The 16,791-nt window shown below is 39.3% G+C and overlaps 1 protein-coding gene across 5 annotated transcripts in view; it reads right to left on the bottom strand.

Moving 5' to 3' along the window:
* The window catches only part of LOC140075479 (UDP-glucuronosyltransferase 1A1-like), a 45,659-nt gene extending 29,867 nt beyond the window's left edge, over nucleotides 1–15,792 (bottom strand). Inside the window, exon 1 of one of the 5 annotated variants that reach the window (XM_072121487.1) lies at nucleotides 14,897–15,792. In XM_072121487.1, the coding sequence (XP_071977588.1) occupies nucleotides 14,897–15,754 (858 nt within the window). In that variant the 5' untranslated portion in view covers nucleotides 15,755–15,792. Of the gene's footprint in view, nucleotides 1–2,139; nucleotides 3,037–9,511; nucleotides 10,382–12,693; nucleotides 13,572–14,875 lie in introns of those variants that run through there. The other 4 variants (XM_072121484.1, XM_072121489.1, XM_072121488.1 and 1 more) reach the window with 4 other exon arrangements.
* Nucleotides 15,793–16,791: the final 999 nt, after the last annotated feature.

A 16,791-nucleotide genomic window follows, 5' to 3' on the forward strand; every position in this document is an offset into this window, starting at 1 on the left:
CCTTAATATTTTTTGGTTAACAGAGCTGCTTTAGGGCTTATTTTTTACATGTTGAGTTGTCCTTTTCAGTGGTACCATTTTGGTGCACATAACTTATTTTGATCACTTTTTTGGAACATTTGTGTGAAGGGATTTTATAAAAAATGTACATTTTTGCCAAATTTATTCGGCGATACCAAATATGTGGGGGCGTTTGGTGATTTTCAGGTTTTTTTACTTTCTTAGATGTGTATAGGGAATGTTTGTGTTTAGGAGACTTTAACTTTATTTATTAATTCTTTTTTTAAAAAAGTGTGTTTAATTAGTGTTTTTAACTTTTTTTTTCTTTACTTTTACAGGTTGGTTTGAACAAGCGATCCTCTGATCGCTTGCTCAAGCTATTCTTCATCTAATACAGTGTAATACAGATGTACTACACTGTATTATGTGACACACTGAGCATGCTGCGCATGCTCAGTGTGTCACAGCCGGGTCCTGCCAGAAGGTAAGACCTGGCTCCCCGGAAGCTAACTGCAGTCCCGGGGCTGCGATCGGAGCCACGGACCCCCCAGGTAAGCGGCAGTTAAATGCCCCTGACACACCGCAGTCAGCGCGACCGTTGCGTGTTAGGGGTTAACACCTGCGATCTGAGAAATCTCCAATCACGGGTGTTAGAGGCGGGTGTCGGCTACAACATAAGGAGCCGGCGCCAGAAGCATGACGTAGTATTACTGCATATTGCGGGAACGCACGTCCCGCCGTGCAGTAATACTACGTCAAATATCGGGAAGGGGTTAAACATCCTAACAATACATTGCTAATCTCTTTCAGGGGTGTTCCCATGTTAAAGAGGTAATCCAGGAATTGATATTCTCTGCTTAGCCTTGAAGGGGTATTGACAACAATGTAAGTTTCTTAAATATACTCAGGTTAAAAAAATAACACATTCTCTAATTAGTCCTGGTGTACACAATTTCAGTTGCCCCAGGTTTCCAACCCTCAATCTTCTGAATTTAGGGTTGGCTGTGGAACTGAGCTCTTCTCTGCTCCCTGCAGTTCCCCTACCCCCTGCATTCCAGATCTGAGCTCACACTGATACACACTAACTTCCTGCTGGCAAACAGCAGCAGCGAGGGGAGAGCTACAAGCTGCAGGCTGGTAAGTTCTTTATCCAGGGAGGGGGATAGTGTTATGGATCTCATCATCTCATATTTAATGTCTCATCTCTCTTTCTATGTGTCAGATAATAGTAGAATGTTCAGTGGATAAATTAACATGTATTTAAACCTTGTACTCTGATAATCTAACCACATTGTCAGCATACTGTATCTCACATCAATATAGGGATCATGATGTCTCTGCTTTGAGGGTCCCCTTCCACACTCTGGGATTTTACACTGACCATCACTGAGTGATAGTAAAGTTATTGTAAAGTAAGGGGTTAAACATGATCTTTAATGTGTATACATCACTAGGGGATTGAAATTCGAGGGCGGCCTAGAAATAGTTAATTTACATAAATTCCTGGGCAACCCCTCAAACTATCTATAGCTTCATATATGCAAGTCTCATCTTTCGGATGTTTACATTCCATGTGAAAGCAGGAACCAATGACACATAGTAAAGGATACCCACTTGCTTCATAGTAATACATAGTTACACACATAACGCAAAAAATACAGGCACATTATATACGTTGCTAAGACATACTGTATATAGACACAAAGTAGAGAGAATTAAATGAGCAAATCAAAGTGGCAAACTGGCAAGAAGTTCAAGTTGTTGCAGTATACTGTTTTACAGGCAGGTATGGGATGGGGATAGCAAGACTTTTGTAGATTTTGGAAAAGTAAAGCAAACATTCACAACCTGCACCCCTACACCTCCTAATTTCTAACCCCTAACTGCACCTGGGGCAAGTTCACTACTGCCCACACTCCACGTCCTAATTTGTGCTTTGAAAATCTAAATTGTATGATTTTCTGCTGTTTACACCAGTTTTGATAAAGATTACCCTATAGGTCTTCGCAACACTTTTTGGTATTCTCGACCTAATCATAAAACTGTAAATTATTAACACAAAAAATGAACACTAAAACGAACACAGTGAATACATTCTAAATATTATATATTCAATATATTAAAGAATTGAATTCACACCTGATTTAGAGGCTTCTTCTGAGCACAGTGTATCCCTCCTATCATTACCATGTTGGGCATCATTGGCTTTGGATATTCGAAGACAAAGTCAAGTCTCATCAGCCATATGGCAGCGTGGCCGAGAATTTCTTGCAAATCTACATCTCTCTTAAGAAAGTCAGTGGCCAACTGCTGGTAGGGAGAGTAAAGCAGATCACACATAAAATGTGTAGTAAGGTCAAAGAAGAGGTTCTTCACCCGCTCAGGAAAGCTCATCTGATCTGATAAGGCAGTCAGCATCCTTGGCACATAAGATGCTGGTGTTGGGCATTTAGAAGATTTAGCATCAAGATGGCATGGTATGCCACGCAAGAAAAAAACCGAAGGCACAGAAAGGTGTTCAGCAAGTATTTGACCACATGGGAGCATGGGATCGGTGAAAACAACATCAAAGGTGATGGCCTCTAAGGACTGTATGAGTTGGGAATTATTCAGGAGTCGAGCACAGTTATTTAGCATAAAAGCGGCTCCTTGTTTCATATGGTTCTGGATTGTAAGGAACTTCTCCAGTGAAGGTCTTGGAGTGAAGACTTCATTTGATAATAAAGAAAAATGCTCGTTAAGTTCTTGTAAAGTGTAAGATACTGGGTAAGACTTTACTTCATATTCTTCAGATGTCTTAAGATGCCAGTTAGTATCTGGTACAATAACAACAGCATGATGTCCTTTCTGTACCAATATGTCCACCACAGGTCGCATGCTAAGCCAGTGGCTGCCATCGACAGGCACCACAAGTAACGTCCCAGCATTAACAAGTGCTACATCACAAAATGCTAACAATACTATACTAGTAGCCAGAAATAAAGAGGGTTGAATGCAAGCCATTATTCTTCTCCGTATTCCTGCAGAATAAAGCTTTTCTGCGTAGGGCTTTTAGCCATTTGTACTTTAACTAGAGCTACGCCCTGTACTACGTCACAAAGCCATAAACTTGGACACCAAGCTGTGAGCTCTGAACTGTAGACCTGTACTCTCTATATTTGTACTGCTTGCAAAGGTCATATACATGATACAGCATCTTCTAATAGTTGGAGTATTTGAGTTCATTTTCATAGAATGTTTGTATAGAATACCAAGGGTCTTAACGTAAAAACAGAAGAAATTTAATCTTGGGTGAGAATAAAGACGTCTGTATACTAAATTTCTACACTTGGATTAATGGTATAGTCTGCCAAAACTTGATCTGATGTCACGAATATAATGCTGAGCCATTGCAATGCTGAGTCATCTCTAATGGTTAGTTTTTTAATAGTTGCATCCTTACAACTTAACTTTATTGTAGTGATTTTAGGACTTCATTTAAAAATAAAACATGACTTGCAAAAAGTGAGTCCTTTTGAAAGCTTATAACTTAAATAAAATTACGGTATTAGTAATTTTTTTTTTTTTTTTTAACTGTTCACTGTACAATACAAACTATATTACCATTATTTTTATTTTACAATAGAAAACTTTTTATTTTTTGATTGCCCTGACCTAAAATTTTTTGTTCAAAAAAATGGATTTTTAGCTTTTCATTTCAGTTTTTTAACAAATTCCCTAAATATACAGAGTTCATTTCCTTAAAACCCAATTTTGTGCTATGCAAGAGGGATTTAGGAATTTTAACGCTGCTCATGGGTCAAAGTGTAAAGGGACAGTGAGGACTACCTGGGGTCGGTTATCAGATAACTAATGATGATTGGTGTAATGGTTAACTCATTACTTTTGCAGTACACTGTTTGTAAGTCCTTAAACCTAGATTTTAATATAGATATTTGTTTGGGGTTTGTAAGATGTTAAACCTAGATTTTAACATAGATAACTGTTTGGGGTTTTCACCTATTCCTGCCTTGTATATTTCTTTTTTATTGCCAATATATGTATCAATATGATTATTGATATATGATATATATTTTTTATTGCTATTATATATGATAGCAATAAAAAAGAAATATACAAGGCATTATTATTATTATTATTACAATAGCACCTCACATAAATACATTGTACAAAAAAACAGTGCCCATGTTTATTAAAATGTTTGCGCCAGTTTTCTGTCGAACTGTGCACATTTATTAATGATGTGCGCCACAATTCTGCAGCATGAACAATGTGCACCAAAAAAATGGTGCTCATTCCCAGAGAAGTGCAAGGTGCGCCAGATTCCACAGAAAAACTGCATATAGCACAGGCTGCACTAGTTTTGATAAATGTGGAACAGAATCTTATATCGCGCTGTATTTAAAAATACAGCATCAAAACTGGGCTCCATATAGAATTAGAGCACTAGAACCCAGGTTCTGTAGAGCTATACAGCACCAAAACTGTCCAAATATGGAAATATCATGTGTCAACTGTTCGCTGAGCTAATGCTGCTTCAGCTCGTTACTGGATCTGGGTCAGGATCAGGAAGCATGTGGTATCAGCTGTAACCCCAGAATAACACCCATGGTAGGAGTGACCGCCAATCGCGGGTGTTTAACCTTTTAAATGCCACATTCAGTGCACCAATGCATTGTCTGCAAGGTGTTTCCCCCTTGACCTCTGCGACACCTTAAAGGGTGCCAATTGTCGCTGTCCATAGTCAGAGCCTGTAAGATCCTGTCACACCGGTGTCTACATAGTTTGTGATAATCCCCTGCAATACATCCAATTGCTTGTTCATGTCCCATAGTGGGACTAATAAAAACATTAATAAAAGTTTTTAAAACAAAATCCACATTACATGTAAAAAAAGAAGGGAAAATCATCACATAAACCCTACACATATTGTATCCCAGTAACGACCCATACAATAAAACTGTATTATTATTGAACCCTCACAATGAACGCCATAAAAAAGTAAAAAGCACCATAAAATTATTATTTTTACCTCTCTCATCCCACAAATTATGCAATAAAAAAGGTGCATCAAAAAAAAGTTGGTGCACACTTCTTGAGCAGTGCAGCAGGCGCCAGATTCATGAAGACCTGCCAGTTTTGATTAATCTGGTGCACTCAGCACACTCCACTGGCAAACTACACATATGGCCACATTAATGGAGAAAACAAATATTTTATAGCTTACTAAAAACATCATAACGAGCAAAAGTGGTTATTGCATGGCACTCCTTCCCTTCTGCATCTGCTGTGCGCCCATACAACAATTATGTCCACATGTGGGGTTTGTATAACAAATTTTAAGATGGTTTTTCTCCTTTTATCTTTTGTGAATGTGTAAATTTTAGGGCTAAATGAACGTATTATCGACAAAATTAGACCTATTTAGTCCAAAAAATAATATGGACAAAATTGGGTTGAAATAAAAATAAATAAATATTTATGAAATATCATGAGAATACATCATTAATGGACCGGATAGCATGCTAACCTACCCATTTTTACTAAATAACAACATGTCAACATGTAAACATTATGGGGGAGGTTTATCATAAGTCGCTTAGAGCAGAACTATTCTAGTTGCCCATGGCAACCAATCAGAGCTCAGCTTTCTTTTCCCCACAGCTGTTTATAAAGTTAAAGCTCTGGTTGCCATGGGCAACTAGAACAGTTTTACCACAGAAACTTGATGATAAATCTCCCCCTATAACTGTATCTCCACCATTATAATAAACTAAAGAAATTTCTTGCTAGGTGGAAAATAGGTCATAGCTTTTATTTTAATTCAACCCAACTGGCAATTTAGCCAGATGAGCATCAACCATATAAATCTTCATCATTTGACTGTGACAAATACAATACTCTTGGTTCATTTATTCAGTATCTTGAGGCAACAGATTAGGTGCAGTTATCAGTAAGGGGGAAACACTACGGCACTAGGGTGTCACTTTGACACATGATAAGTAGCAACCCACACCAATTTCTTATTGTCCCCTTCAGCCTGTTTCCACCTTCTAGATTACTAGGTGCAGTTAGCCTGTGTATACTGCAGAGGGTGCCAGATTCAGGATTTCTGACTTCACGAGTTTGCTGCGCCCTGCACTGCCCGGGCAGAGTGTACCAAATTTTTTTTTGGTGCACCTTTAACATAGGGCTTGTGACACATTTGCAACACATTCAGACTTTGCATGATAAAACTGGCACATGGTCCGACTGAGCACCAGAACGCCCACTAACATGTGTCGGATGGTGCCTTGTGTAGCGGCGCCACAGTAGGGTCCCGTGCGACACATTTGTGTTGCAGACACTTCTTAAATACCTGTGCAAGCTGTTTCCACCTCAAAGTACGTGCAAAGTCTTACAGAGAACTGGCGCCTTAGTAAATGTGCCCCAAAGTGAATCAATTCATTTCTATGTAAACACTGTGCTAAAACTTATATCAGTTATAATCAAGAAAAATAGTCACTAATTGAGTGAGTATTAAAAAAATAAATGCTCCAAAATGGCCTCAGCATTTGGGAATACAAGGATTTACTTAAACATGCATGTCTGAGAACTGGTACATCTTCTGCAAGGCTATTACCATGAGCAGGGTCAGACTGGGGGGCCTAGGGCCCACCATTGAAATTGATTCAGGGAGCCCACAGAATGCTACAGTACATGGAAATTGCCATACGTTTTAAGGACACGTCAGGAGGATTCCGACGTGTCCTCACAACGTATGGCACAGGCATATACAATGGGAAACACCGACGTAGGCATACATTGGGATACCTCGCCCAGGGACTCCCCCCTGCCCTTAATGCGGGGAGAGGGGTGTACATCAGCAGCAGCTGGTAATTGGCTGCTGCAAATGATTGGAGTGCTCCCCCGGTGATGTCACTGTCCTAACATAGACAGTGACATCACGGGGTCCCCACTCCCCAATATGCTGCATCCGCTCCCATTGCCTCCGCTAAGCGCATAAGCCGCTTAGGTGGAGGCTGCTTTCTATATCTTTCTATCCTGCATTTCTTGATGGGCAGGACGTATAGTGGCCAGACGGAGACAACAACTATGCTTCTGCCTGACACTTTTTGTCAATGTATAAGTTAAGTGTATACGTTGGGTGTTACAGGTGTATACACTTAGCGTATACAATAAACGTGATATGAACATTTATTTTACTGAATGTGTTTTCATTGTGTTTTGAAAAGCACTGCACATGCTTCAGACAAAATGCAGATGTATTTTGAGGTGTGTTTTTTTTGCACATTCTTTTTGGTGCTACCTGCTTGCACATGTATTTATAAAGTGTCTGAGACACATTTGTGGTGTGACTGCAGTATGCCCGATCCGACACAACATTCTGCACATAGAGGGGTGTTCCTGTACAAAGTCGTACAATGCGACGCATTTATCATGCGGAGTCCGACGGAATTGTGTCACACGCACTTTGTTAAAGGTGCACCACAAAAAAGGTGGTGCATTCTGCTGGAGATGTGCAGAGGGCGCCAGATTCATGAAGAATGTGCAACACATTTCATGGATCTGTTGCACACTTCACAGGCAAACTGCACCCTCTACAGGCAAACTGCACATAGTGCAGTTTGCACTATTTTTGATAAATCTGATAATGCAGCCTAAGACCATGTGCACAAAGTGAAACTTTAGTGACAATCTCCTTCCTTAACGCAGATGTGTTTAGACTTAAATGCTTGCGTTCAGTAAGTAGCAACATGTTTTTATGTCTTAAAAAAAACACATTTATTGCTACTTACGAGACTAAAGCATACAGGTCTAAACCTATCTCTGTTCAGGGAGGAGATGCTCCAGATGTGCTCAAGATGTTTTTAAAAATGTATTTCAATCTTGTGAACATGGACATAGGGTCCAGCATGAAGTAGAACCTACTTTCAAAAGCAATCAGCTCCTATTTTGGCCCCTTATCTCCTCCTCATATTGTGACCTCACATCTCTTCTCATATTGTGGCCCTTTTAATTTTCACCTCGTATTGTGGCCTCTTATCTGCCCTTATATTGTGACACCTTAATCTCCAACACATATTGTGGCCCCTTTCATCTGCCCCTCATATTATGACCTCTCATCTCCCCTCATCTTGTTACCCCTTCAACTCCCCCTCATATTGTGGTCCTATCATCTCCTCCTCTTATTGTGGCCCTTATCATCTCGCCCACATATTATGGCCCCTTATCTCCTCCTCATATTGTGGCATCTGATCTCCTCCTCATATCGTGGCATCTGATCTCCCCCTCATATTATGCCACTTTTCATCTCCCCCTCATATTGTGACCACTCATCACCAACCCATATTGTGGTCCCTTTCATCTCATTCTGATCTTTTGGCCCCTTTCATATCCTCCTCATATTATGGTCTCTAATTTCCCTTCATAATGTAGCCCCTCTCATCTCCCCATGATATTGTGGCCCCCTTATCCCCCCTCATATTGTGGCCCCACCCATATAACTCTAATATTGTGCCCCATCATTTACTCTTCATACTGTGGCCCCTTTTATCAAATTGTTGTCCCCTCTCATCCCCCCTCAACCCCATTATGTGCCCCCCCCCCATATTGTGGCTTCCAACTTATCTCCCATCATATTAGGGTCAATCATGTTGTGAGCCCCTGTCATCCCCATGTCATTGTGGCCCCTCTCATATCTACCTCATATTGTGGCCCCTCATCTCCCCCTCATATTGTGGCCCCTCCCATCTCTTCTTCATATTGTGGTCCATCATCTCCACCTCATGTTGTGACCTGTGATCCCCCCTCATATTGCACTGCTTCTGATCCATCTCTCTTTGTGGCCCCTCTCACCCAACTTCATATTGTGGAGCCTCATCTTCCCCTCATATTGTGACCCCTCTTAAAATTTTGGCCCGGTTTTACCCACTTAAAGTGGGTCGAATTCTTTACAAGGACGACAGGGCCCACCAGTGTTTGACCATTAGTTATTTATATCGACATACCATAATTGTTTAAAGATGGAGACTGGCAATAACTATTAGGTATTTGATGGAAAAGACACATCTATATCTATAAATAATAATTAACTGAAGATAACCAGAAACAAAGATAACCAGACTCAATGGGGGACATTTATCTAGACATTATGCCATTTTTTTGTTGTACAAGCCCGCAAATAATCACTATTACAAATTATTGATCGATTATCAAACAATTATTTTCACCTTCACAAATTTCCTGGAGGCACAACTGCCGGCCAGATGCATCAGATGGTCTAAGCCTCCTGATGTATCTGCAGCAGCAGGTTGGGCTCTCCTTACACAGTGATAATTCCATCATTTGATAAATTCTCCCCTTTATTCCTAGACATTCCTTTGACTATCCTATACATAAAAAATTCTGAATTTTAATTTGCTATGGTAGCGTACTTATACCTTATTATATTATAATTTATATATGCAGCAAAGTTTGTGCTATATCTACAACAAAAAGTGGTTCTTACTTGGGGTAAAGCCTTCTGTAGTGCACAGTTGATGCCTCCAATAAAGATCATGTTTGGCATTATTGGTTTTGGATATTCAAAGACAAAGTCATATCTTTGAAGCCATATTGAAGTCCTGCTGTAAAGTTGTACTGGGGTGACATCTTTTTTCAAGAACTTGTTAGCCAATTTCATCCAAGGTGAATAAATAGCTTGACAATAATAGGGCTCCAGCACCCTGATCATCAAATTTTTCACACGTTCAGTAAAGGTCATCTTGTCTGAGAACTTACTAAACAGACGGGGGACATAGGAAAATGGGGTTTCACACTGAGCACCTTCATAGTCATGGGCACAGGGCAAGCCCCTCATGAAGTTCACATTTGGCAAGTCAAGGTGTTCTGCTAAAATCACTCCACATGGTAAACCTGGATCCATTAGCATAGCATCAAATTTCTCATCCTCAAATCTTTTCATTATCTCCTGGTCGAGCAGTAAAGTCTCACAAATTTTGGAAAATACATTGTAAACAACCAACATGCTATTTAGCATTTCCATAGCAACCCATGGAAAATGTGATGGGAGGCTAAAGTGGGCTCTCCCAAAAGTTTCCATTAAAGTTTTTAACTCTTGGCTGGTGAACGGCACAGGGAAAGACTGTACAGAGTATTTTTCTGACCCTCCCATGGTTACAGTGCTTTCAGGCATAATCACAACAACTTTATGTCCGTTTTGCGACAATTTCTCGACCACAGGACGCATGCTCAGCCAGTGACTTCCATCCACAGGAAAAACAAGTAGCTTACCCCCATCTGCTTGGCTAAAAATCATATAAAGTAGCAAAATAATTGTAGAAACTGGAAACTTTGACAAGTCCATGTCTGCAGCAGTCCAAAGTTCATCAAGGAAAAACTGTTTTATAGACATTAACAACTACACCTACTTGATAATAGGTGCCAAAATACACAAACCTCATATACTGAATAACTAGACTAGTTCACTTGTTTTTCTTTAAACCTATAGTAGCTTCCAGGGGCTGAAGTGATTTTGTTTCTTTTCTATACCTTATACAAGACCATTGTATTTTTTATTAAATGTAATACCACTGACAATTCATTGGAACAGTTAAAATTATACTAAATATTTATATTAACACTTTTCCCTTACTATTTCAGTTGTTTCTTATATGGCTTGAAATGGTATAAATTATCGCAAACTGTGTTTCTAAGTTTTTGGGAAGAATGCAAATAAGTTTTCCAAGGTGTTAAATGGAAAACAATACCTCCTTTTGCTACCTTGAAAGGCAGCCCCCTTAACACCAAGTATGACCTACAGGAAGTCTACAAACAAGCTGTTGGATTAAGCCAAACCAATATATCTATTCCAGAAGGAACAGACTCCCAACTGTAGACAGCACTGTTTTGACCTGGTTGGGTCTCCTCAATACAATGTAGGGAATTGATTTGGCTGTGTGAGAGGCTATTGACTTAGGTGTCTCTGTATATGAAAATGATTCCGGAAAAGGGTGTTGGTGTAAATTTGCCAAAAAATATGCCAAAATTTAAAAGTAACATGTTTGGGTCATAGTAAGTGCTATTAACTTAGAATAGATAGTCCCAAGATGCAGCACATGTATCATCCAGCATGAGCAACTGTCATACATCTTTCACATTTTCAGACTGCCTTCTTACAGGGGTTTTTGCAATTTTTTGATATTGATGACCTATTTATAGTATAGATCATACATGCAAGAAAAGTGGAGGTCTTTCACATGCTAGTAGTTTAAACCAGTGCCGGAAATAACAAAGAGAGCAGGAATGGCAGCTCTGTTATCTCTGTAGGATGGGCCAGGAACTGTAACTCGCCTACGTATTGTCACGGTTGCTCCCGCGTTCGCTGTCTCGGATCGCAGGCGCACCCGTGTTCCTGCTGCTGCCCCGGTCCCGGGCCCTGCACACCTTCCCTGGCTCCCGCGATGTCCTCTCTGGCTCTCATGGCTCGGCGCGTGCGTCCCCGTATCCCAGGGCGCGAGCGCGCCGTCACTCTAAGATTTAAAGGGCCAGCGTGCCAAGTCAATGGAAACTGAGCTGCAATAACACAGCTTTGCCACTAAACATAAAACTGTTTATATTGTTCACTTTTGCCAAATATAGGCCAGTGATTAAGGAAAATGCTCCAAAACTGTTACTGAATTTGAGAATGTAAGTAACTGAATATAATTTACCAAAACATAGATATCTTTTTAATGCTATGGTTATCATCGATATCTATTAGCCATTACCTCTTTTTGTTTCAGTGAATTAATACTAACTCATTTACTCGTCATTTTGTGGGCTCTCATCTCCCCCTCATATTGTGGCCTTCCTCTCATCTACCTCTGATCCCCCCTCATATTGCACTGCCTCTGAGCCATCTCTCTTTGTGGCCCCTCTCACCCTACTTCGTATTGTGGACCCTCATCTTCCCCTCATATTGTGGCCCCCTCCCACCCCCTCCTCAAATTTTGGCCCCCTTTTACACACTTAATAAAGTGGCTTCCTCAGGCCACAGTTAGAGTTGAATTCTTTACAAGGACGACATAGGACGGGGTCAGGGCCACCAGTGTTTTCAACGGTACACCAGTGAGCCAGTCCAACCCTGACCATTAGTTATTTATATCAATATACTGTAATTGTTTAAAGATGAAGACTGGCAATAACTATTAAGTACTTAATGGAAAAAACATATACCGCTATATCTATAAATAATAAGTAACTGAAGTACAAAGATAACCAGACGCAATGGGGGACATTTATCTAGACTTTATGCCATATTTTTGTTGTACAAGTCCTCAAATAATCGATATTACGAATTATTGAGCGATTACCAAACAATTATTTTCACCTTCACAAATTTCCTGGAGGCACTACTGCCGCCAGATACATCAGGTGGTCTAAGCCTCCTGATGTATCTGCAGCAGCAGGTTGGGCTCTCCTTATACAATGATAATTCCATCATATGATAAATCCCCCCCTTCATTCCTAGACATTCCTTTTACTATCATTTACATAAAAAAATTCTAAATTCTAAATTGCCAATAGCCATGTTCTTACTTGTGTCCAGAATTATTATACACAGCTATGGTAGGATACTTATTTCTTATTATATTATAATATATATGAGGCAAAGTTTGTACTATATCTACAATGAAAGGTGGTTCTTACTTGGGGTAGAGACTTGTGTAGTGCACAGTTGATGCCTCCAATAAAGATCATGTTTGGCATTATTGGTTTTGGGTATTCAAAGACAAAGTCATATCTTAGAAGCCATATTGAAGCCCTGCTGTTAAGTTGTACTGGGGTGACATCTTTTTTCAAGAACTTGTTAGCCAATTTCATCCAAGGTGAATAAATAGCTTGACAATAATAGGGCTCCAGCACCCTGATCATCAAATTTTTCACACGTTCAGTAAAGGTCATCTTGTCTGAGAACTTACTAAACAGACGGGGGACATAGGAAAATGGGGTTTCACACTGAGCACCTTCATAGTCATGGGCACAGGGCAAGCCCCTCAAGAAGTTCACATTTGGCAAGTCAAGGTGTTCTGCTAAAATCACTCCACATGGTGAACCTGGATCTATTAGCATAGCATCAAATTTCTCATCCTCAAATCTTTTCATTATCTCCTGGTCGAGCAGTAAAGTCTCACAAATTTTGGAAAATTCATAGTAAACAACCAACATGCTATTTAGCATTTCCATAGCAACCCATGGAAAATGTGATGGGAGGCTAAAGTGGGCTCTCCCAAAAGTTTCCATTAAAGTTTTTAACTCTTGGCTGGTGAACGGAACAGGGAAAGACTGTACAGAGTATTTATCTGACCCTTGCATGGTTACAGTGCTTTCAGGCATAATCACAACAACTTTATGTCCGTTTTGCGACAATTTCTCGACCACAGGACGCATGCTCAGCCAGTGACTTCCATCCGCAGGAAAAACAAGTAGCTTACCCCCATCTGCTTGGCTAAAAATCATATAAAGTAGCAAAATAATTGTAGAAACTGGAAACTTTGACAAGTCCATGTCTGCAGCCAGTCTAAAGTTCATCAAGGAAAAACTGTTTTATAGACAGTACCAACTACACCTACTTGATAATAGGTTCCAAAATACACAAACCTCATATACTGAATAACTAGACTAGTTCACTTTTTTTCTTTAAAACCTATAGTAGCTTCCAGGGGCTGAAGTGATTTTGTTTCTTTTCCATACCTTATACAAGACCATTGTATTTTTTATTAACTGTAATACCACTGACAATTCATTGGGACAGTTAAAATCATACTAAATATTTGTATTAATTATCGTGATCTATAATCACACTTTCACAGACCTGCTCTACTCCTGGTGCGTTGACCACCGGGAACGCCTTTCTCCTCCCAGATGCAAAGGAATTTGAAAAAGACGAGGTCCGCACTCACTGTTGCTTGAGTCGAAGGTTTCTCTATATTGTTTCATGGAAAACAGAAGTTACAAGTATTATCCTCCAAATTTGTAACTGTTGTTTTCCATGAAACAATAAAGAAAAACCTTCGGCTCAAACAACAGTGAGTGCGGACCTCGTCCTTTTCAAATTTCTAAATATTTGTATTAACATTTTTTCCCTTGACATTACAGTTGTTTCTTATATGGCTTGAAATTGTATAAATTATCCCAAACTGTGTTTCTTAGTTTTTGTCATCTCTAGTTTTTTTAGTTTTGCAGCATTGGACTGGATTAATATAATAAATATTGTATAATGTTTTCTGGAAATATGCATGATTAAAGGAAACATGTCAGCAGAGTGTGTCCTAAAAAATCATTACCAGTATGTTGTTAAATAGATTATCACCTTCCAGATCAAATTTCTTTCATGGCCCGGTGTAGGGACATCATCCAGAAAATCGACTTTGAAGTAAGATGTAAACTGGGTGTATAAAGTCATAAAGATGGAGAGGTTAGCACTGAAGTCAAGCTCTCCCTCCTCAGGACATACTGGTAATCATATATTAGGTCAATTTCTGCGGAAAGGTTCCCTTTAACATTTTTTTCTTAACTTTAAATATGACATAGGATAGTATACCTTAACAGTAGCATATACAGGCAGTCCCTGGGTAAGTTACAATAGGTTCCATAAGGTTTGTTCTTAAGTCAAATTTGTATGTAAGTCAAAACTGTATATTTGATAACTGTTATAGCTGTTTATTGTAGCCTGGGACTAAAGTACAGTAAATTAACAATTACCAGAGGTCTGTTTGTAACTAGGGGTAGTCTGTAAGCCGGGTGTTCTTAAGTAGGGGGCCGCCTGTAATTTCTTACTCATTCAAGAAAGAATTTTACACTGAGATAAAACTAAATACTTAGATTGTACATTATATGCAGTGCTTCTTACGTTGGGCAGAGACTTCTGTACAGCACAGTTGATGCCTCCAATAAAGATCATGTTTGGCATTACCGGTTTTGGGTATTCAAAGACAAAGTCATATCTTAGAAGCCATATTGAAGACCTGCTGAAAAGTTGTACTGGGGTGACATCTTTTTTCAGGAGCTCCGTAGCCAATTTTATCAAAGGTGAATAAATTACTTGACAATAATAGGGCTCGTGCACCTTGACCATTAAATTCCACACACGTTCAGTAAAGGTCATCTTGTCGGAGAACTTACTAAACAGTCTGGGCACATAGGACAGTGGGGTTTCACACTGAGCACCTTCATAGTCATATGCACAGGGCAAGCCCCTTAGGAAGTTCACATTTGGCAAGTCAAGATGTTCTGCTAATATCACTCCGCATAATAAAAAAGGGTCTGTGAGTATGGCATCAAACTTCTCACCTTGAAGTTTTTGAATTAGTTCCTGGTTGTGCAGTAAAGCCTCACAAGTTTTGTAGAATATATTGAATGTAATCAACGACTTTTCTAACATACTCAAAGCAGCCCAAGGATAATTGGGCGGTAGAGTAAAGTGCTCACTCAAAACCTTCTCAAATACTTCATTTATCTCAAGGTTTGTAAACGGTACAGGAAATGTCTGTATGGAGTATTTTTCTGATCCTCGAATGGATAAACTGCTTTCAGGCATAACAACAACCACCTTGTGTCCATTTTGAGCCAGTTTCTCGACCACAGGGCGCATGCTGAGCCAGTGACTTCCATCCATGGGAACCACAAGTAACTTACCCCCATCACATTGGTGAAGGATCACAAAAAATATCAAAACAGCAGTATATAATGAGAATTTAGTGAAATCCATGGTTGAATGTGTTTTTTTATGTGTAGACAAAGCTGAGTTTTATATGTACTAATGACCAAGATAACTTGTAGTAGGCGTGCTTAACAGCAGGAAGAGCGCCAAAACAATCATAAACTGATTAACTTCTCCAGTAACCCTTTAGGTACATTATAAAGAGAATTATTTGGGACCAAAAAGTTTTTTTTTCTTGCAATAAAAATATTGATGACCACTGATATTACAGGTCTACTGCCTATATATTATAATTGTAACATTTCAGCATACCAAAGCTCATTTATATATTTTGAATTAAAAAAAAGATTTTAAAAAGTTTTTAATATAGGACATTTAAGTACTTATCTTTTGAGACCTTACTATTCATCCAAGATACAGGCAGTCCCCGGGTTACGTACAAGATAGGGTCCGGAGGTTTGTTCTTAATTTGAATTTGTATGTAAGTCGAAACTGTATATTTTATAACTGTAGATCCAGACCAAAAAAAATTTGGCCCTAGTGACTATTGGAGTTTAAACATTTTTTGCTGTAATGGGACCAAGGATTATCCATTAAGCTTCATTACAGACACCTTACAGCTGATTATTGCAGCCTGGAACTATAGTAAAGCATTCAGAAATCTTCACCAGAGGTCAGAGGGGTCTGTCTGTAACTATGGGTTGTCTGTAAGTCGGGTGTCCTTAAGTAGGGGACCGTCTGTACTGGATTGGTAAATTTATTTCCAGTGCATATATTTAGTTAGACAAATAAATGAAAAGTGCCACTTGTATCTATATGTATATTTCTATGGTAATATTTGATGTAGTTTATATAAGTTTGCATATTTATTAAAATGGTTTTATAACAATTGAAAAAGATAATTAGTTTCTTTAGGAAACTGTGCCCCTCTTGTCCCTGGGCTATGTCTGATATCACAGTCATGTTAATAGAGCTGAGCTATAATACTTGGCATGGTCCATAGACAGGAATAGTGTAGCAAGGCACATGTGTCCAATTATTGAATTAAATAATACTGATTGATTGAATGATTGACTGATGACTGT

Source organism: Engystomops pustulosus, chromosome 8, assembly GCF_040894005.1.
Source record: "Engystomops pustulosus chromosome 8, aEngPut4.maternal, whole genome shotgun sequence".
Lineage (NCBI taxonomy): Eukaryota > Metazoa > Chordata > Amphibia > Anura > Leptodactylidae > Engystomops > Engystomops pustulosus.